Here is a 23,842-nt window from a genome sequence, read left to right on the forward strand (position 1 = left end):
CTGTTTTTATATTGTTTTACTTTCTTTTTTATTCAAGAAAATGTTTTTAATTTATTGATCTTATTTTATTTTTATTTTTTTTAAATGCACCTTATATTCACCATACCTGGTTGTCCATGTTAGGCATAATCAATCAATGTTTATTTATATAGCCCTAAATCACAAGTGTCTCAAAGGGCTGTACAAGCCACAACGACATCCTCGGTACAGAGCCCACATACGGGCAAGGAAAACTCACCCCAGTGGGACGTTGGTGAATGACTATGAGAAACCTTGGAGAGGACCGCATATGTGGGTAACCCCCCCTCCCCCTCTAGGGGAGACCGAAAGCAATGGATGTCGAGTGGGTCTGACATAACATTGTGAAAGTCCAGTCCACAGTGGATCCAACACATCAGCGAGAGTCCAGTCCACAGCGGGGCCAGCAGGAAACCATCCCGAGCGGAGACGGGTCAGCAGCGCAGAGATGTCCCCAACCGATGCACAGGCTAGTGGTCCACCCGGGGTCCCGACTCTGGACAGCCAGCACTTCATCCATGGCCACCGGACCTATGCAACTCCCCCTCGCAAGGGACAGGGGAGAAGAGGAGAGAAGAAAAGAAACGGCAGATCAACTGGTCTAAAAAAGGGGGGTCTATTTAAAGGCTAGATTATACAAATGAGTTTTAAGATGGGACTTAAATGCTTCTACTGAGGTAGCATCTCTAACTGTTACCGGGAGGGCATTCCAGAGTACTGGAGCCCGAATAGAAAACGCTCTATAGCCCGCAGACTTTTTTTTGGCTCTGGGAATCACTAATAAGCCGGAGTTCTTTGAACGCAGATTTCTTGTCGGGACATATGGTACAATACAATCGGCGAGATAGGCTGGAGCTAAACCGTGTAGTATTTTATACGTAAGTAGTAAAACCTTAAAGTCGCATCTTAAGTGCACAGGAAGCCAGTGCAAGTGAGCCAGTATAGGCGTAATATGATCAAACTTTCTTGTTTTTGTCAAAAGTCTAGCAGCCGCATTTTGTACCAACTGTAATCTTTTAATGCTAGACATAGGGAGACCCGAAAATAATACGTTACAGTAATCGAGACGAGACGTAACGAACGCATGAATAATGATCTCAGCATCGCTAGTGGACAATATGGAACAAATTTTAGCGATATTACGGAGATGAAAGAAGGCTGTTTTAGTAACACTCTTAATGTGTGACTCAAACGAGAGAGTTGGGTCGAAGATAATACCCAGATTCTTTACCGAGTCGCCTTAATATAATAATGTGTTAATTCCACGACTGTATAGATCGGTATCGGTTGATATCGGTATCAGTAATTAAAGAGTTGGACAATATCGGATATCAGCAAAAAGCCATTATCGGACATCCCTAATCGATACCATCATCATCTTTATTTTCACAATGTTTTGTATTTTTGCCGTTATTGTAATATGAATACATTATTGACATAAGGAAAATGTTGATAGTGTTGATACCGTGGCTGTATCAATATTGGATCGATACGTCCTCGTGTTTGTTTTCACAACATTTTGTATTTTTGCAATAATTGTAATTTAATACATTAACGACATAATGTAAATGTCGATACCGAGTTAGTACTAATATTGGATCAATACTGTCTTGTTTATTTTCAAAATGTTTTGTATTTTTGTAGTTATCCGTCCATCCATCTTCTTCCGCTTATCCGAGGTCGGGTCGCGGGGGCAGCAGCCTAAGCAGGGAAGCCCAGACTTCCATCACCCCAGCCATTTCGTCCAGTTCCTCCCGGGGGATCCGGAGGCGTTCCCAGGTCATCGACATAGTCTTCCCAACGTGTAATACATTATCGACATAATGTAAATGTTGATGGTGTCGATACCAAGATAGTATCAATATTGGATCAATACTGACCTCTTGTTTATTTCCACAACATTTTTGTATTTTTGCAGTTATTGTAATATAATACGTTTTCGACATAATGTAAATGTCGATGGTGTTGATACCAAGGTGGTATCAATATTGGATTGATACTGTTGTCTTGTTTATTTCCACAACAGTTTGTATTTTTGTGTTGTAGTTCATGTAAGATAATACATTATCAACACAATGCAAATGTCTATAGTGTTGATATTGAGGTTGTGTAGTAGAATTTCTGACCTTTGACCTATAGTTCATGTCTGTCAAAAATGTATGCTCATTTTGATTTCTCTTCCTCTTCTGTGGGACAAAAGTGAACTTTAAGTCGTGCCAACCTGTCTAACTGAATGTGTTGACTGACTAAAAGATTCGAGTTGTTATGGAACAGATAGGGAAAACAAAATAAGACATTGACGCACTAACAAGAGAGATAAGAAAGGGATAAAGCCAAACGAAGACAGTGTTTTGGGCACCATCTTCTTTTTCATGGTGACGGGCGCGCCCGGGGGGGAAACTTTCTGTGTGCTAGACAACTCAACCCAACCATTGTACCATTTGATTATGAGTAAAATAAAACTCTTGTGTTAAATCTACTTTGGTTCTCATTGACAACCTGGACTTTCCACTACAAAATTGGCGTCACGAACTAGGATGGTCCAGAACTCTGCAAGTCAACATCCGCTCCCGGCTTCTCTCTCAGGCAGACAACGCTTGCACGCGCGCATATAATAAAAGGTAAGCTATTTTGCTTATTGTGTAAAAGTTGTCTGTCTGGAGAGAAACGGGATCGGTAAGATAAAAACTGAAATTTTTTTCATAAAAGATAGTTCTCCAAAAACAACCTAGACTGAGGCATGTGTTGGTTGGTTTGAGTTGTATTATATGTGATCATTTGTCTGTGTGTGTTGTTGAAAACTTGTAATCTCTTGTTTTTAACAAATGGGGATTGTTGATAGAATTTTGGTGGTTTGGAGTGTAAAAGCATAGACGATGTGAGACGAAAAATTTCTTTTCTGCAAGTACATGGTTAGCCGGAGTTGGACACAGCGAAATTTAAGGCAAGGTTGGCTAAACTGATGTGACATTTGGCCCACACAAATTTATGACGTCTATGAAGGTCCTACGTATCTGTCTATGTGGAAGCTGCAGCCGGGTAAAAAGCCTGATATAAGGTGATCGTTCAGTGACTCCGGTAAAGGAGATCAACTGAGCCAAGTTGTCACGAATTTGGAAATTTGCTGCAGTATAGATGGATAGAGTAAGGGCTCCATATGGTAGAGCCTTGGTGAAACTATATGGACTGACCAGACACGATGTACTGTAGAAATTGAAGGGTGATTCCTGGTAATTCTACAGCGCCTTAGGCTGTTATCCGTGTTGGTCAGGAAGGAAAAGCAGGATTTGCTCCGCTGAATGGGTTAATCGCCATTATATGAGTAAGAATGACCTGCGTGTGTGTGTTATGAGACGGCCGATTCCACAAAAGCACGCGTGCATTAGTTGTTTATATTGGTCCGGACCAGGGGGGAGTGTTTAGTGGGATAAAAATGTGTGTTTTTAAATTTATATATATATATCTGCGTATTTTAATAACTTTTGTGTAGCACCTGGTTTCTTATCTGTTTTAAATCTCCCACATGCTTTTGTGAGAGTTCCCTAACGCTTTTTTCGCACCCACGCTGATCTGCAAGAGCTGGGAAATTGTTGGTTATGTGTGTGCGTGTGAGAAAATAGACAAAGTTATGTACAGAAAACACATGAGTGAATGATCCATCCATATAATTATTTTCTTTCGCTTATCAAGAGGTTGGATCGCGGAGGCAGCAGCCTAAGCAGGGAGGCTTCCCCTCGTGGGCGCTGCGAGCGAATTCCAGTCATTTGAATTTGTTTTTAACTATACTGGTGATTGTGACTGTGCGATATTACTGTTGTTTTAAACACTGAGATTTTGAGTACGGGAAAAAAGGCTCTTGCTCGCTGGTAAATTCTCTGTGTGTGAGTGACTGTGTGACACATATAAAAAAAAAAAAGAGCTGGGAGACATTTTGAGATAAGAGTGTGTGCGTGTGACGAGGCTGTGTGAGTGACAGCTGCGTGAGGCATTAGTTCGAAGAGGAGTGACACATAGCATTGAGCTAGGTTAGCATTGTGTTAGCATAGCATTGAGCTAGGTTAGCATTGTGTTAGCATAGCATTGAGCTAGGTTAGCATTGTGTTAGCATAGCATTGGGCTAGGTTAACAAAAGTTTGCTTACTGAGGCATAGTAAGGCTAAGTTAGCATCTAGCTTGGCATTACTAAGTGTGGTTGAACAGTTATTCTCGGTCTGTAGAGTGTGCTAGTAGTAGGTGCTTGCTAAGTCCAGTAAAATAATAGATATATGGAAAATTACACGTTTAAATATCAATAAATAAATACGGATTGTGGGACATTGAAACATTGTTTAATTCATCATTTCATTTATATGTCTAGTATTTTTTTTTTTGGTACAGCCTTGTTGCTTATCTGATCCATCCAGTTTCTGTGTGGAAGTTGAGACAAACACACACGCACGAACATCATAGATTAGGACACACTGTAACTTTGAATTAATAGTTATACAACAAATAAATTAATAATATTGAATTTAAATTTGATAAAGATAAATTGATTATACATTGACATTTTATTTTTTTTAGGAATAAACACACAATAAAATAAAAGTTAAATTCATATTCTAATACATCTAAGGGCATCTGTGAAACATAGAGTCTGAAGAAGTACAGATAAGAGCCACTCAGCACCATTGTCAAAACAAAACGTAGAGAAGCGTTAAACAAATTCTAATCAGAAGGAAGACAGACCAAAATATGAGAACTTAAGTAAACAGACAGCAAGTAAACCAGAAATAATAATGTAAATAAATAACAAAGAAAGCAAATTTCTATGTGACATTGGTGCATGTAGAATTACAAATAGAGAATAAAACTAAATGGAAATAACTGTCTGCAAGATGAGCATGACGTCATGAATTGTGCTCGGATTAGTAATAGATAGATAGATAGACAGATAAAACGTTATTGATTCCTTCAGGAGAGTTCCCTTTGGAAGAAGAACTAAAAAGTAAACAGTAACTAATAAGGGTATAAATGGAAACAAAATAGATTCTATTAAAAGAGAAACTAGGCATTAACGACCATGATATAAAAAAAAGTATTGCACTGTTATTGTTTTGCATTCCCTGTCATCCTAGCCCCCCAAAGAGGAGTTGTACAGTCTAATGATGTATGAGACAAAGGATTTTTTATAGGCTAAACCAGTAGTTCTCAAATGAGGGTATGGTGTTTCCGCCCGGGCAAAAAAGGGAGGTACTTGAAGGTATGCCAAGGGGTACCTGAGATTTTAAATATTTTAAAATGCAGACAATAAAAATAAACACAGTACGGACGTTAAAAGTTAAAAGATTAAAAGATTTAGCTGAAAGATAAGGAGAAACGTGAATAAAAACATTCCTTTGTTTTGGAGAGTATCACGCACAGCGGGAGGTCAGAGTGCAAGCATGACAGCTTGCTCGCGCCTACTGATAGACAAATGATAGGTTAAATTAACTTATAGATAATCTTTAAGTGAATTAAAAGGGTACTTAAATACACATGAAGTAGTACGTATAATCTTTGAATTAAGGTTTTTGATTAGCAATTAATGGGATAGTTAATGGCCTACTGAAATGAATTTTTTTTATTTAAACGGGGATAGCAGATCTATTCTATGTGTCATACTTGATCATTTCGCGATATTGCCATATTTTTGCTGAAAGGATTTAGTATAGAACAACGACGATAAAGATTGCAACTTTTGGTATCTGATAAAAAAAAGGCTTGCACCTACCGGAAGTAGCGTGACGTAGTCAGTTGAACATATACGCAAAGTTCCCTATTGTTTACAATGATGGCCGCATGAAGTGAGAGAGATTCGGACCGAGAAAGCGACAATTTCCCCATTAATTTGAGCGAGGATGAAAGATTTGTGGATGAGTAAAGTGCAAGTGAAGGACTAGTGGGGAGTTGAAGCTATTCAGATAGGGAAGATGCTGTGAGAGCCGGGGGTGACCTGATATTCAGCTGGGAATGACTACAACAGTAAATAAACACAAGACATATATATACTCTATTAGCCACAACACAACCAGGCTTATATTTAATATGCCACAAATTAATCCTGCATAAAAACACCTGCGTGTTTGTTATGCTAGCTCCTAGCTCCTCTGCTAGCTCCTAGCTCCATAGAACACGCCAATACAATTCAAACACCTGATCAACACACACAATCACTCAGCCCAAAAGACCGTTTACCTAACCCAAGGTTCATAAAGCTTATATATTTTTAAAAAGTTACGTACGTGACGCGCACATACGGTCAAGTTATCGAATGTTTAGCAGCCAAGGCTGCATACTCACGGTACCTGATATTCAGCTGGGAATGACTACAACAGTAAATAAACACAAGACATATATATACTCTATTAGCCACAACACAACCAGGCTTATATTTAATATGCCACAAATTAATCCTGCATAATAACACCTGCGTGTTTGTTATGCTAGCTCCTAGCTCCTCTGCTAGCTCCTAGCTCCATAGAACACGCCAATACAATTCAAACACCCGATCAACACACACAATCACTCAGCCCAAAAGACCGTTCACCTAACCCAAGGTTCATAAAGCTTATATATTTTTAAAAAGTTACGTACGTGACGCGCACGTACGGTACGGTACGTGTTATGCTAGCTCCTAGCTCCTCTGCTAGCTCCTAGCTCCATAGAACACGCCAATACAATTCAAACACATGATCAACACACACAATCACTCAGCCCAAAAGACCGTTCACCTAACCCAAGGTTCATAAAGCTTATATATTTAAAAAAAAGTTACGTACATACGCAAAAAAAAGCCAAAGCTGCATACTCACAGTAGCACGTCTGCGTCTTTGTCATCCAAATCAAAGTAATCCTGGTAAGAGTCTGTGTTGTCCCAGTTCTCTACAGGCGTCTGTGTATCCAAATCAAAAGTCCTCCTGGTTAGAGTCTCTGTTATCCGAGTTCTTCCATCTTGACTGCATCTTTCGGGAATGTAAACAAAGAAGCGCCGGCTGTGTACTGTTGTGGCTGACTACGTTCGAAAAATACGTCCATTTCGCACCGACAACTTTCTTCTTTGCTTGCTCGGCTTCCTTCTCCATAATGCAATGAACATGATTGAAACAGATTCACGAACACAGATGTCCAGAATACTGTGGAATTATGAAATGAAAACAGAGCTTTTTCGTATCGGCTTCAATGTGGAAGGCATACCCGTGTTCGTCGGGCTACGTCACACGCATACGTCATCCTCAGAGGCGTTTCGAACCGGAAGTTTAGCGGCAAATTTAAAATGTCACTTTATAAGTTAACCCGGCCGTATTGGCATGTGTTATAATGTTAAGATTTCATCATTGATATATAAACTATCAGACTGCGTGGTCGGTAGTAGTGGGTTTCAGTAGGCCTTTAAGACTGTAATTTTAAAACGTGATATGCAAATTGAACTAACCGAGAGGATATGAAAACGATGGGTGTACATGTTTTGAGTTCCAAATTCTGGAGGAAAAAACCTCAACAAAACGTAAAACCATACAGACGGACTTGGGTGATAGCCACGGTTGTGCTAGGTCAAGCGAGGGTGGAAACTGTTATGCAGCCGGGGGACTGCCAACTTCTCTGAACAAGACAAGCTCCAAGGTGTAGCCAGAACATGCTCACAAAAAATACAGGTGTGACAGCAGGACGAACAGCAGGATACAAACAGACCCCTGCTGGACATAAATGTCAACGGACAATGTTCAACACAATCTTTGAAGCATTCCTTTGTGGTCAACCTGCACACACCTTGTAATGACCTGCTTACCAACTGTGCCCTGACAATTCAATACTGCACAGAAGGAACTTCCTGATGTTGCCTGACAGCACGACATCAGCTGACAACTACTGGGGACGCCTCCCAGGAATGAGTGGAAGACGGGGACTGCTCCAACTGTCCTAGCGCTGGCTGACGGAGGTGCGTCCGTGTGTCCTGCCACCCAAACCGCCAAAGTGTATGATCACCAATTAGACGACTCATAATAGGAGCCTTTTGACTCTTATATATGGTGGGACTCAAGGTATGGCCGCTCATGTGAACTATCCTTAAAACAATTAGAATGGTATAAGATGGACAACTAATGACCCACATTGTTCCCTCTGTCCTGCCTACGAAAAAAAAAAAAAAAAAAAAATGTAGGTCAAATGATAAAACAGGGCGTAGCTGCCGCTGATTGAACCGATACGCAAATCAATTATTTCGGTTGTCTGTTAAAAACAAAGCTATTGGTTGCAATTTGGACATTTCTGCTGTAGGCTACAAAGAGCTAGCAGCTACACAACAGCTGAGCTAAAACTAAATTTAAGCATATCAAATATTTATAGTTGTTTATTACATACACAAAGTCGCAGAGAGACAGAAGTCTGTAGAAAGTATTCAGTAACAAACGTGTCCGCATTATTAAACTTTCTACCACAGGAAACATACTGAACAAATACAGCAGTTACTGTCAGACTCTAATCCGGATTACCTTGTCTATCAGAGACATGGTTAAAACCCACAACAACTTTCGTTCTAATTAATGTCCCGGGGGACAAGATTACAGAAAAGACAGATCGAGTGACAAAGGGGGGAGGAATTATGATTTATGAAAGGGAAAACATTAAAAGTAGATCAATTTGAGTATGTTGAAATTAAAATCACATTTTCCTCAGAAATGTATTTCAAGGTAATTGTAGTATACCGACCGACCACAGCTAAAGACATTTTTCTTGATTCATTTTCAGACATCCTCAAACAGCATAGTATGACAGAAGTAACGTCATGGGGGACGTTAATCTGGACTGGTTAAATAAGACGCGTAGAAAGAAACTTAAGGATATTATAAACGGCTTCTACATGATACAAATGATAAGCAGCCCTACTAGAATTACAATTGGATGACAAAAATTAAAGAGAACATCTGTAAATAAACGGATACAAAACCAGAAAGAAGAGTGCTAAAATAAAAATACCATTGGATTCTAATAAAGACATGAGGACTCAGCTCTCATAAGAGCAATTAAAAAACAGGTCTAAATACAGATCGTATGATTTAAAAGTTTGGAGGAACAAAAGTTACAATGTTTATGCGGAAGTCTAAGGCTGACTTTCACTTAGAATTAATTAAAGCTGCAAAAAGGAACAATAGAGAGTTATGGAAAACCAGATACAAACTTACGGAAAGAGAGCAAACAAGAAACAACACTATAACATTAAATATCAATGGCGCTACTATCGCAGACAGTCTGGACATAAGTAATCATTTTAATGAATATTTCATCCAGTCTGTACAAACCCTGAATAAAAAATCCCTCAAAATCAGTGCAAATAATTGTCATTTATTCAGGATGGACTCATTTTAGAATTAACAAATGAAACAAAGTTCAACAAAATCTTCACTGCATTATCAGACTCACGATCTAGAGATATATATATATGGGTTGGACACTATCTTCCTAAAAACATAAGGATTGTATTATTGCTCGTATAACAACGATTGATAAATAAATCAATAACGGAAAACACTTTCCCTACCACGTGGAGAAACTGCTACTATGATTAAATCCATAAAGCAGGAAATAAAGAAGACCAGAACGTGTACAGACCAATTAGCCTTCTCCACGTTATAACAAAAGGAATAGAAAATTTGAAATTAAAAAGTGGCTTTGGAGTAATCAAGGCTGCTCAGACGGTCACTAAGAGGGGCATTATGTTGACACATCAATTTAATGAGTATTATATTTATCCATGAAGGCATTTTTGTTATAAATTGTGAGGTATGGCTGTTAAAATCTTGGTTGTTGTTACGAATGATGACAGATGTGAACAAGAGCATGTATGGTCTTTGTGTGATGATGTAAATAAGGTGTGGTTGTATTGTATGGTAAGCATGTGTCCATGAAGGGGCATTTGGTGACTTTTCTTATAATTGATTACATGCTACAGTATGATTATTTTTGATTAATTATTGATTATTATGAATGTATATATTTATTATGATTAATTAGTGTCATAATTTTATTGCTTGATTTTTGGATCCCTTTAATTTAGGTAGCCAGGGACTACAGATGGAAAGTAGCTATTTAGATATAATCTAGTACAGAACATATCTGTTTCTGAACTTAATGTTTCTGTGCATTGTCCCATCATAGATAGACTAAATTAAATACAACTATTTAGTGAATTATTGAGGCCACAATAATTCACTAGGTGTTGTGAAATATCAAAGTACTATTGCAAAAGCGAACAGTGACCTCAAACATGACCTGTCCTCCGCCTCTGTTCTTGCTGCACTTGACTATCAGCTGTCTTTTCTTTTTCTTGGATGTTTCTGAAACTACTAATACTACTACTACTATTACTATTACTATTACTACGACTAACACTGTCCCTGTGAGAGGGACAGAGGGGGGAGGTGAGTTTGGATTGGGTCAAGTTTGAGCGTGTTGAGGTTTTATTTAATCAATATGATCAATCCGGTACAAGGATAAAGGAACGTAATGATTTAGATTGACAATTGCAGTGGTTGGCGAAAGCAACCCCACCCTCAAAGGAGGGTGCCAATTCAGTAATTAAATGTTTTGTGAATGATCTAATATCCCGACATGGTTTCCCCAAAAAGATTAGGTCAAACAACGGCACCTATTTTAAGAAAACAGGTTAATCTTCTTCAGTCACAAGATCAGCACTTCTCAGGACCAGCAGCTTCCTAGGAAGGTGGAAAGACCATGAGACCAAAATGGTAAGTTTGCAAAATGTAGAATTTGTGTGCCAGTTCCTCTGTGCCACTCCAGATTCCCTTGCACTCGCTAAGAGGGGCACGGTCAAAGCCAATCCAGGACCAACACCCGATACCTGACTGGAAGGAACCGAGAGGAGAGACAACACCTTGCCAGCGATGACGAGAACAACTAACGTTGCCAGCCAATGTGTCCACCGGGACTCCAGCAGCTGTGGAAAGAAGTGTCGGGAGTGCCGAAGCAGCGAGGAGGCGTTGAAGCAAGCCGAGGGCCTGGACCAAAGCCCCAACGCCCCATACTTTGCCCCGCCTTCCCCAAAGCCCCATACTTTTCCCCAATTTCGGCCAGCACGGACATGCCATTAAACAGTCTGCCCAATGGACTGAACCACACCCCAAGAACAGACAGAGACAGACTGTTTGAGTGGATCTCTTTCTTCACCAAGGCAGCCGAAAGCCCAACGAGGTGTCGGCAGGCCACCAGCCTGAGGCACCACCGAGCCATCCATACGAGCATTAATCGAACATGGACCCATACGAAATTCAGTTGTGTGTACAAAATCAATTGGTAACTACATTCATTGCAAATGCCGGGAAAAATAATAATGCAACAGCTTACAGTCATAAGTCTATATTAATTCTAAACCAGATCTTGTTTGATTCATTATTAATGTGAAAATACATCTTGAATAAGCATATATATATTCATCTAATTATGTTCATGATCAAAGTATTTTGGTATTACGTTACTAACTCAAAGGGTAGGCCACTAATTGTGTTCTGTGAGATGGTTTTACTGCAGGCTGGTAACAGCGATCGCTCTGAAGGAGGGTCATAGACGGAATTTTTGCCTCGTATAAAAACATTGAGGTTTTTGCCTCTATCTGCGGTAGAGATTTAATTTAGTGGTCTATATCAGAAATTGTTTTGGTCCAGGGTCTTAAGACCCTGGAAGGCGGGTATGTAGTAGAATTTCTGACCTTTGACCTATAGTTCATGTCTGTCAAAAATGTATGCTCATTTTGATTTCTCTTCCTCTTCTGTGGGACAAAAGTGAACTTTAAGTCGTGCCAACCTGTCTAACTGAATGTGTTGACTGACTAAAAGATTCGAGTTGTTATGGAACAGATAGGGAAAACAAAATAAGACATTGACGCACTAACAAGAGAGATAAGAAAGGGATAAAGCCAAACGAAGACAGTGTTTTGGGCACCATCTTCTTTTTCATGGTGACGGGCGCGCCCGGGGGGGAAACTTTCTGTGTGCTAGACAACTCAACCCAACCATTGTACCATTTGATTATGAGTAAAATAAAACTCTTGTGTTAAATCTACTTTGGTTCTCATTGACAACCTGGACTTTCCACTACAGTTGTATCAATTTTGGATCGATACTGCCCACTTGTTTATTTCGATAGTTTGCATTTTTCTGTTGCACTTATTGTGATATAATACATTATCGACATCATGCACATGTTGATAGTGTCGATACCGAGGCGGTATCAATATTGAATCAATACTGTCCTCTTTTTTCACAACATTTTGTATTTTTGCAGTTATTATAATATAATACATTATCGGCGTAACACAAATGTTGATATTGTCGATACCAATGTGGTATCAATATTGGGTCGATACTGTCATCTTCTTTATTTTCACAATGTTTTGTATTTTTGCCGTTATTGTAATATAAATACATTATTGACATAGTGTTAATGTTGATAGTGTTGATACAGTGGCGGTATCAATATTGGATCGATACTGTCCTCGTGTTTCACAACATTTTGTATTTTTGCAATACTTTTAATTTAATACATTATGGACATAATGTAAATGTCGATATGTCAATACTAAGATAGGGGACAGGGTGGCGAAGTTGGTAGAGTGGCCGTGCCAGCAATCGGAGGGTTGCTGGTTATTGGGGTTCAATCCCCACCTTCTACCATCCTAGTCACGTCCGTTGTGTCCTTGGGCAAGACATTTCACCCTTGCTCCTGATGGCTGCTGGTTAGCGCCTTGCATGGCAGCTCCCGCCATCAGTGTGTGAATGGGTGAATGTGGAAATACTGTCGAAGCGCTTTGATTACCTTGAAGGTAGAAAAGCGCTATACAAGTATAACCCATTTATAATGTATTTATTTACTAATATTGGATCAATACTGTTGTCTTTGTTTATTTTCATAATGTTTGGTATTTTTGTAGTTATTGTATCATAATACATTATCGACATAATGTAAATGTCGATGGTGTCAATACCAAGATAGTATCAATATTGGATCAACACTGTCCTCTTGTTTATTTCCACACCATTTGGTATTTTTGCAGTTATTGTAATATAATACGTTTTTTGACATAATGTAAATGTAGATGGTGTCAAACCAAGGTGGTATCAGTATTGGATTGATACTGTCGTCTTCTTTATTGACACAACAGTTGGTATTTTTGTGCTGTAATTATTGTAATATAATACACCATTGACATAATGCAAATGTCAATAGTGTCGATACCAAGATGGTATCAATAATGAACCAAAACGCCTGTTTATATTCACAAGGTTTTGTATTTGTGTAGTTATTATAGTTATTACCATGAATTGATTAACGTGGACCCCCGACTTAAACAAGTTGAAAAACGTATTCGGGTGCTACCATTTAGTGGTCAATTGTACAGAATATGTACTGTACTGTGCAATCTACTAATAAAAGTTTCAATCAATCAAAAAAACTGCCAAAGGTGTCGATACCACTGTGATATTAATATATATTAATACTGTCCTCTTTTTTTTTTTATTTTCACATGTTTTATTTTTGTGTTGTTGTTATTGTGATATAAAACACAACACATATACAACATAAAACAGTTACAAATATATATATATATATATATAGTGATGCAGTATCGGATCGATACCAGAATTTGCTGTATCGCCCATGCTTACTTTACGCTACCGGAGGATCGCCTTGAAACCGATCATATACCAGGAGAGTAAGGGCAGCTTGAAACCGTGCGTGATTTTTAATCAACATTTGTTGGAACTATAATGTATGGAGAGGATGGGAGTACATTGTGGTCAAAGTTTCGGGGTCCTTCCTTTCAGTTTTTTCTTTTTGCATAAGCACAAAACAACATTCACCCTCCCTTCTGATGCAAATTGGGGCGTCCACAGAATGCGCAAAGGAGCATTGCTGTTTTTTTTTTTTGAGTGGGGTGCATTTGCATCTCAAGGGTTCTGCAGATTACTGATTGTGATAAAGAATGCATATAACATAGGTGATATATATTTATAAAGGCATGGCAGAGAGTGATTGTTCGGTGACGTCACAGTCCAAACAACTAGTTGTCTTGGCTATTGCCATATGTTTTCGTTATTGTAGGCCTATTCACAACACTGTGCACGATTCCGTGTGCTACATTCGAAACAACAAGGGAATCGTTTTTCTACCTAACCCGACCAACCTCAGTTTTTAGAGGAAAAGGCTAGAAGAAGGCTTCATAATTGCTTTTATAGTGCTTGGTGACATGGCCCGGCTTTGGAATCTGACTGACGCACTGCTTAACCAATCACGAAACAGCAAGCAGCAGGGATGGAACACATGGGCGGTGCCAGGAGAGAGGGGCGTGGCTTGTAAAACAATGCTGCGTTTCATTGCCGAAGAGTAAACGTACGAGACAGGAGCTCTCTCACCCCCCTGTGATTATTATTATTATTATTATTGTTCCCCACTCGCAGATCACCTCGGTGTGTGCATGGAATGGACGCCACCATTTCTCCCTGCAACTCGGACGGACTCTGCGAGACTCGTTTTTAACTATTTTCCAACCCTCCCGCTTTCAAGTAAGCGCTTCGACGTTGTTTTCGTACTTTTTTCCTCCCAGATAAAAGTGTCGTCACTACTACCCTAATTCATTTAAGTCGTGTTGCACCGAAATGGCTCGGAGGTTCGTATCGTTTCTGTTTTTTTTATTTTTTTTTGGGGGGGGGGGGGGGGAGTATTAAGGACTGACTATTCCGTCAAAGTTTAGCCGTTAACGGAATGTTAGCAAACTTTGAAACGTGGCTCTATTTTAGTGTTTCTCCGCCACCGAAGCACACATATCACAGTTAAAAAAAATAACGTATAACTCCGCACGAAGTCTATTTATTAATCATGCATTTGGTAATAAACGTGTGGATTTCTTTTTTTTAATTGCCTTTTTTAAGCTCCCGCCCGACTGAATATCACGAGTCATTGCTGTAAATGTTTGCTGCAAGCCTCCGTGAAGGTTAAAAAATCCACTTTTTGCCCGTTTTCTCCTTATAAACACACCATGTTTTTAAACCACATTTATGTTACCAGGGCGACTTTGCATTTTGTTTAGATTATGCAACATGGGTTATTTTAACCGCGCTATGAAGTCCCTTTTAAAGTTAAACCGCTGCATATCAAGTGTGTGGATGAAATTAAATTCTATTGGTTTTATGATGTAGACAAAATCGCAATTAAATCATAACTCGACGACGTCGTTTCATGTCGATGATGATATTTTATTTTCTTAATCTTAGAATATTTCGTTCCTTGGACAGCACCTCGTTGGGTATCATCGGACTCAAATTTGCAACAAAACGCCATAAATACATTTATATTTACGCGCACGGGTAAATATTGGTAAATCGTGAAGCTATTTCATGGATATGTGACGGTATACACATTTAGACAATATTCGGATAAAGTATGTTTATATTCGCGTGGAGCGACTGACCGGTACGTCCCGGTGGTCCTTCCCCGGCAAGCGAAGCCCCGAATCGGGCTGAGTGCTCGCTGTGCACCGTTGAGGTGGGAGGGGTCCCTCTTGTACGCTTAAACATTGCATCATAATGCTGTCGACTTCCAACACCCGTTTTAAATATTAATAATATGAATGGCTTATTAAAGCATAACCGCTATCTTTTAAGCATTTTTTCCAAACTGCGTCATTGTACATATCGCTGGAAAGTGTACGTAAATATATCACTATTTAACTATTTCTGATGCGATCGTTTCCATATTTTGCTTCACAGGTCAGCAGAATGGCTGAGAATGAGGCTGAATCTCCCGGAGAACTAAATACATTATTACTATTTTTATAGCCAACATTGGCTTTTTTCGGAATATTTCACCCATCCGAAAGGACTATTTCTTTTACCAACTTCCCATTTGTGGATAATGGATGGCAGAGATTTTGGAGGACCCCGATCCGTCCACGTACCACCCCCGTTGTTGGCCGGGCTCGCCGTGGAGCCTCACCGACTCGGCGCTGCTGCAGCAGCCGGGAGGCTCCCTCCCTCCGCCGGCCACTTGACCGCGACCCACCCGCCATCGCTCCACACTGGAAAATTCCTGCCATCAGCCATTAACCTGCATGCACACCACAGTGAGTTTATCCTCTTTAATCATACCATGCATGCCATAAAATACACCAAGGCTTACATATTAACTTTTAATATTGTGTCTCTTGGCATGCTGGTGCATTATTACTGGATATGTGGGGAAAAAACAGCCCAGATTACAGGTTGTAAAAAACCCCCAACTAGTTTTAGATATTTAACGGTATCGTGTGAATGATTCCCACGGTTCCAGTGGGCAACACATGAGTGGAAAAGTACTTGGCCCAAACGGGAGCACAGCAGTGCATTGCTCTTGGATTGCATGTGGACCATTAAACCGCCATTCATGTTCCAAAAATGTTGCCTGTGAGTGTTTGTCAGAGGCTTGGGTGCTAAACTTGTGATTGTGGTTGGAATGGACTGCAGTGTTTATAACAGAAGGAACATTCTACTGGTGTTCCGTGTCACATCTTAGCAGGGATCTGCATTGAGAGAGGACCAGAATGATTTGATGTGTTCGCTGGATAAAGCCACTTTGCTGTAAAGCATTAAAGCACCCCTCCGTGTGTAATTTCAGCTGATTTAGTGCTTTTGAATTACCTGACCAGTCAGTAGTTCAAATGCAGTGTTTGCTATCCCCCCGCTGTGCTTGTTGTTCTGCTGTGTAATGTCCGCTCTTGTTATTAGTAATGGAAGTTTTGTATGTGCAGACATAGTCTTGTGGTCAACAGAGGGGAAAGCCAGAAGCCTCTCGGTTCATAAAACACATCTTGTGTGGAGGAAAGGTTACTGCTGTGGTGTGGAGGAAAGGTTACTGCTGTGGGTGTTTTTTTGGGGGGGAAAAATGGAAAATCTGACAAATACTGTCATCGTATTACATCCCCCTGAAGTCACGTTGCTACAGACTCATATATAGTTACAGTTTCTCTGGTTTCTGTTCAGGGGTAAACCCCGGGAGGTGATAATGTTTCAAATGAGCGCCGTTCAACGTTCTTCTTGTCAACTGCAGTTTCAGTGAAGTTTGTGTCAAGCAAAAAAAAGGAACGACAATGCTTGGAATATAAGTCTATAACTTCCCATGCATGTTTTTGATGTTCTTTATGTAACACCTAAGAAACAACGGTGTTAATCCTTTGACACGAGCAGAACTGAGATACGCTGACATGCATGATGGCAGGATGTCAGCATATTGCAAAGTTTTGTGAGGCTTTAGAGCGGGGCCATTAAACTCGCGGACCCGGGGCCGAATCCAGTTCAGTTCAAAACTTGGGAGACAAACATTCCATCCATCCATTTTCTACCACTTGTCTCTCTTGGGGCCCTGGACAAGTGGCCACTTCATCGCTGGGCCAACACAGAGACAAACAAGCATTCACTTTCTATATTTATTTGCAGTAAATTCCTAAAAAACACTAGAGTGCTCCTGTTGTGTAGAGGAACTTGGATTACTGTAAACACATTGGCAGATCTTTGCATTGATATTTTAACCTTATCAGCAAACCGAGAACACGGGAGTCCAAACTTGTGATTTGGATAACTGAGGCTTTCCCCCAAGCACCCCTTTAAAGGGGAACTGCACTTTTTGTGGAATTTTGCCAATCGTTCACAATCATTATGAAAGACAAGAATACTTTTCTCCCTAAGTGGGTGACATTGTTATCACCAGGAAAGATGAGGTCACCTACCTAGGTTCTATTCTAGAGGCTAACCTTTTCTGTGATAAAATGGCAACCAAGGTAATCAGAAAGGTCAACCAACGAACGAGATTTCTCTACAGAATCTCCTCTCTGGTCAACAAAAGCACCTTGAGGATTCTGGCGGGAACTCTCGTTCAACCCTTTTTCGATTACGCATGCACCTCCTGGTACCCTAGCAACTCCAAAACCCTCAAATCTAAACTCCAAACATCTCAGAACAAGCTAGTCAGGTTACTTCTAGACCTCCACCCCAGATCCCACCTCAATCCTACCCACTTCTCTAAAGTGGGCTGGCTCAAGGTGGAGGACAGAGTTAAAAAACTTGCACTGAGCCTAGTCTATAAAATCCGCTACACCTCCCTGATACCGAAGTACATGTCAAACTACTTCCTTAACGTAAATGACCGCCATAACCACAACACCAGGGGGAGCGCCACTAACCACGTTAAACCCAGATTCCGAACTAACAAAGGTCTTAACTCATTCTCTTTCTATGCCACATCAATGTGGAATGCGCTCCCAACAGGTATAAAAGAAAGGGCATCTCTATCCTCCTTCAAAACCGCACTAAAAGTTCACCTCCAGGCAGCTACAACCCTAAACTAACACCCTCCCCGGATTGCTAATAATCAAATGTAAACAATCAAATGCAGATACTTTTTATTATGCCTTCTGATCTCTCTCTCTCTCTCCCTCTCTCTTTCTCTCTCTCGCTCTCTCTCTCTCTCTCTCTCTATATGTCCACTACTTGCTGTCCATATCCTACCCCCCACCCCCTCCACACCCCTGATTGTAAATAATGTAAATAATTCAATGTGATTATCTTGTGTGATGACTGTATTATGATGATAGTATATATGATAGTATATATCTGTATCATGAATCAATTTAAGTGGACCCCGACTTAAACAAGTTGAAAAACTTATTCGGGTGTTACCATTTAGTGGTCAATTGTACGGAATATGTACTTCACTGTGCAACCTACTAATAAAAGTCTCAATCAATCAATCAAAAAACCCTCCGCTTTCTAACATATACAAATCGTCTCGTTCTTGGAGTTAGCAATGCAGCTAGTGGGAGCAATCAATTCTACTTCTAAATCACTTTAAAAATGCATTGAAAACCGCCAACAATACTTCATTTACTTTCCGTACCTGTATGATAAACAAGCTGTAGCGACATTGTTATTGTAAGAGCGAACATTGTGGAACTCTTTATAGTGCAGTAACACGTCGGCGCGCTATGGTATTAGCCGCAGAAGCTAACTACGGAAAGAGATAAGCTAGCTTCTAACTACGTCAGCAAAAAGCGCGTTTGAGTTGGTAATGCACAACACAATGCGATAAGACGTCAATCTGTACTGACGGAAAAACATGAACAATCATAGTACAGTATCTGTAAAGTATTAGCCCACATTTCATGTTTAGTTTGTACACAGCTAGCTCGACAGTGTATGCACAGTAGTGTACAGTGATGTGCATGTATCATGATCAATAGTATAGTGACTCACTCGATGGATCCGTCTAGTCAAGCTGGCCGGGGACGTTTCAAGTTGATTTGGGCACTCCAATAATTTGGCATAGCTGGGCTCAAAAGTTCCAGATTTGCAGCGTGACCATGTCGCACTCTCTCGGCTTCCATCTGCGCCAACGTTTCAGCCTATAAGCAGCAGTTCATCCTCCGTATATTTAGTTTAAAAAAGATAAGGTTGTGAATCCTCATTTGTCCAAAAATAGTCGTCTTCGTTGTCTATTACCAAGTCTGCCATGATTAGAAAACACATACATATTGTTGTGATCATGTCTGTTACTACATTATATATAAACTTGCAGTGTGTATATAAAATGTTGATGGAGGGTTTTGAAGTAGTTCTAGAGGGCTTTGAAAGCTACAGCGGTAACTCCCATTAGCAGTATCTTGCAAGCGTTTTTATCATCTTTAAAATCCTATGAAAAAAGATGTGTGTTCTTGTCTCTCATAATGATTGTGAACTATAGGCAAAATTCCAAAAAAGTGCAGTCCCCCTTTAAGTCCTCTCCTTTCTGGCAGTTGTTTTTTGTAATTTAAATAATGTAACTAAGATCTTGCTGGAGCTTGTTTACTCCAGATGCAGTCAGTAGTCACTTCTTAAGTTGTACTAGTTGTGTTCCCCAAGGTTCCATTTCCCGTCCTCTTATTCATTATTCGGGATATTCAACCGGAGGCCCATGATTTCTGTTCAAACAAACTTGTGAGAGACTAGGGATGATGTTTGATAAGAAATTATCGAGTTCGAGTCTATTATCGAATCCTCTTATCGAACCGATTCCTTATCGATTCTCTTATCGAGTCCAGATAGGTTGTTGTATATGGAAAAAAACACACAATATTTGGTTTAACAAAAGCTCACTTTTATTATATAAGAAAACAATTTAATCTAAAAAATAAATAGATATTGACTGTTACCCCCCTAAAAAAATAAAATAAAATAAATAAATATTGACTGTTGTTGCCCAAAGTATATTAAGTGGAATTTTTCAGAAAAACAAATATATAAGGTAACACAAAAACAACCTGTCTCTGTGATCACTACAGGTGTATAAATAATAATGTAGTGTTAAATAAAATAAGTCCCTTGGGCACAAAACTGTAAATAATACAGCTCTCCAAAAAGTGCACTTCTGCTGCTATTTGACATAACTGTTTGTTATGATGCTTTGACATTTTTGCACTTTATTTCTTTATTGAAAGACAATTCTATGAAGAGCAAAGTTGTTTGCAAATGTGGTTACAATGCTAAAAAATGAAAAGTTAAAGCTAAAAAAAGAAATACACTTTATTGAGTTAACATTATTTCTTTATAGGGGGAAAGATGTTATGAGCTAGGGAACATAACAACTACACTACCCATCATGCAACGGGAGTGATGAACATGCGCAGTAGCCCCGAAAAGTGTTGTTGCATGTCGTCACCCGTGAAAGTAAACGTCAAGAACTCAGCCAACACGCCTCGTCTGCATTATTTATAATTAGACAGACAACACCTATACAGTGTGATTTTGTTTTGTTTACAAGGAGAGAAAAACATAAGTTAAAAAAGGGAGATGTGTTGTATATATATGTATGTGCTGCGGTTGCTTTAAGAACGTTGCGAAAGCTGCCGTAAAGGAGGTGCGTTGCTAGCCTGGTTGCTATGTTTCCGGTTGGTCGTAAAAGTGTTCATGTGTTTGTACCCTGCTAAAATCTCTCAGTAAAGTGATTCATTGGATTATACCTTTTGTTTTGAACTTCATTACACCTTGGAGCACTTTTTCCCGTCCATTTTTTCCTGCTTTCGCTATCTGCGCCTAATGACTGAGCTAAGTGACTGATTTCTTGTGATGTCCCACGGAGCATTTCTGGTCGGGACGGGATTCGTTCCGAGGGATTCGAATAAAGAACCAACTATTTTTCTTTACTATAGTGGTCTCGATAACGGGTACCGGTTCTCAAAAAGGGATTCGAGTCCGAGGACTCGGTTCTTTTCTTATCGAACAACCGGGAAAACCGGTTTCGAGTATCATCCCTATGAGAGACTTAAATTTTTGCAGCAGATTCTTAAAAACAGTGCTGCCATAAGCGGTGGTTTATAAACAACTGCATTTTCACTGACTTGACTTTTGCCTGTCCCACTAGACATACCAATAAGCTTGTTTATAGATGTACAATAAAACTCCTCATTGGAAGTTGCCATTTGTTATATTTGTTTTAGCTTTGTGACATGATATAATGCACATTAATGAACATATAAAATACCGTAATTTCCGGACTATAAGCCGCTACTTTTTCCCCTCGTTCTGGTCCCTGCGGCTTATACAAGGGTGCGGCTTATTTACGGCCTGTTCTTCTCCGACATCGACGAAGAGGATTTCGGTGGTTTTAGTACGCAGGAGGAAGACGATGACACAATGATTAAAGACTGACTTTTCATATACCGGTAGGCTGGTTATTTTGATAACGTACAGGCGAGCACTTTGTATTACTTTGCACCGTTGTATTATTTGTAGTCTGCACGAATGCTGTTCGCCATGTCAAAGATGTGAAAGTTTGATTGAATGATTGAAAGATTTATTGTTAATAAATGGGACGCTTTGCGTTCCCAAACAGTCATCTCTGTCCCGACAATCCCCTCCGTGGTAGCAGGAACCCCTATATACTACGGTAATTACACATCAAAACCCTGCAGCTTATAGTCGGGTGCGGCTTATACATGGAGCAATCTGTATTTTCCCCTAAATTTAGCTGGTGCGGCTTATAGTCAGGTGCGGCTTATAGTCCGGTGCGGCTTATATATGGAGCAATCTGTATTTTCCCCTAAATTTAGCTGGTGCGGCTTATAGTCAGGTGCGGCTTATAGTCAGGTGCGGCTTATATATGGAGCAATCTGTATTTTCCCCTAAATTTAGCTGGTGCGGCTTATAGTCAGGTGCGGCTTATAGTCCGGAAATTACAGTATAAATATGACAGATTGTAGCCAAAGGCTGATTTCCATCTGCATTCTCCAGCAGGTTGATCGTAACCTGCTGGGGATCTCATTGCAAAGAAACAAGCCCAGGGCTCCCATTAATTCAGCGTTATAATGAGTTGTATTTTTCATGCACTTATTTTTGCTGTATTTATCTGGCACAAGCGGAAAGACGGTCCCTGAAAATAAACAGTAATCAAACAAGAGTCAAAATATTTGGTATTCTTTTTTCTATGTTGGCATGTTTACATTTAAAAGATTGCTAACCAAACATGACATACTTGTCTCATTGAACTGTAATCCGGCTGTGATTTGAGCATATTTTGTTGTAAATTACACAAATTATATTTTTACTGAAGGCAAACAGAGTCACTCAATTTTTACGTATCAATGCATCAACTATCTTTTCAAAAAGGAGTGCAGCTCATCTTATTTTACCTTAGCTTATCTACAGTCTACTTGTCTGTTTTGGCTATGCATAACCATCTTCTTCACCTTCTTCCTGATCTCCAATCATTTCCTTTTTTATTGCAACCTGTGAGCAGTTATCAAAGCACATAGCAATCTAAAGAAGCACTCCCTACTGAGTCATACTGAATTCTGATTGGGCAGAGCGTGCAGATCTTAGGCGCATGGCTATTTTCAACTTGATTTGCGTACTTTTATAAGGGGGTGTGGCCTGGGCATCTAGGATTAATTCCACGTTGATTGCGATGTAACAAAGAAATGTTCTTGGATTAGTGCGTGCGCACGCTTTATTACATCTAAAAATTTTTTATTGCGTACAATATTTTCTGGATTTGAACCTATGCCTATTTTTAGTAGTACATCCATGCAACCTTTAGTACACGAGGCCCCTGATCCTTAGCTTTTTATAAATGTGCCTCCAAAACAATTTAATTGAACACCTCTGCTTTCGAGGTTTCAATATAAACTATACACCCTCAAGGGCGTTTGATTCTTAGCTGTTTCACCGTGTTACACAGGACTCTGCTGTGAAGCATTCATTTGTCAGAGCCCACACACTACACCCCCCACCCACACCAAGCCGCGCGAAGAGATGTCAGAGATCGAGTCACATTTAGAGTGTCAGCAGTCTAATTGATTGGGTGTGTTGCACGTCTCGAGATTTTCTTGAAATAGCATGGGAATATTTTTCAATATAGCCCCTTGAGCAAAAGCGTATGTTTTGAATCCTCATCCCCCTTCTTGTGGCTGCGAAACAGGCCTAGAACAGCTTGCGTTGTGTGGACCATGACGAGGTGTACCCACAGGGAGGCCCGTGCAGTAAAATTGACCCAACCACCATCACAGTCCAGGCTGCCGGTTCAAACACTCCTTTTCAAACGGGGATGCGTATATTGCTGCCCACGCTTGCCGATCCTCTCACTTTTTGACTCTATCCCCCTCTGCAAGCTCACCAGCCTACACAGCGCCGTAAGAAACAGGTCGTTTGGCTTTATGGCTGCTCTTCAATATCAAATCCCTACAGATTACGTTGGCCAAACAGGATCGAGGTATCGGCCCCCGTGTTTGCTATAA

At 40.0% G+C, this 23,842-nt stretch overlaps 1 protein-coding gene across 1 annotated transcript in view; it reads left to right on the forward strand.

Moving 5' to 3' along the window:
• The first annotated feature begins 14,433 nt into the window (after positions 1-14,433).
• tnrc18 (trinucleotide repeat containing 18) overlaps positions 14,434-23,842 on the forward strand; it is a 101,670-nt gene continuing 92,261 nt past the window's right edge. Inside the window, 2 exon segments of the mRNA XM_062036784.1 lie at positions 14,434-14,612; positions 15,816-16,168. Of these exon segments, the coding sequence (XP_061892768.1) occupies positions 15,961-16,168 (208 nt within the window). The 5' untranslated portion in view covers positions 14,434-14,612; positions 15,816-15,960.

Source organism: Entelurus aequoreus, linkage group LG25, assembly GCF_033978785.1.
Source record: "Entelurus aequoreus isolate RoL-2023_Sb linkage group LG25, RoL_Eaeq_v1.1, whole genome shotgun sequence".
NCBI lineage: Eukaryota > Metazoa > Chordata > Actinopteri > Syngnathiformes > Syngnathidae > Entelurus > Entelurus aequoreus.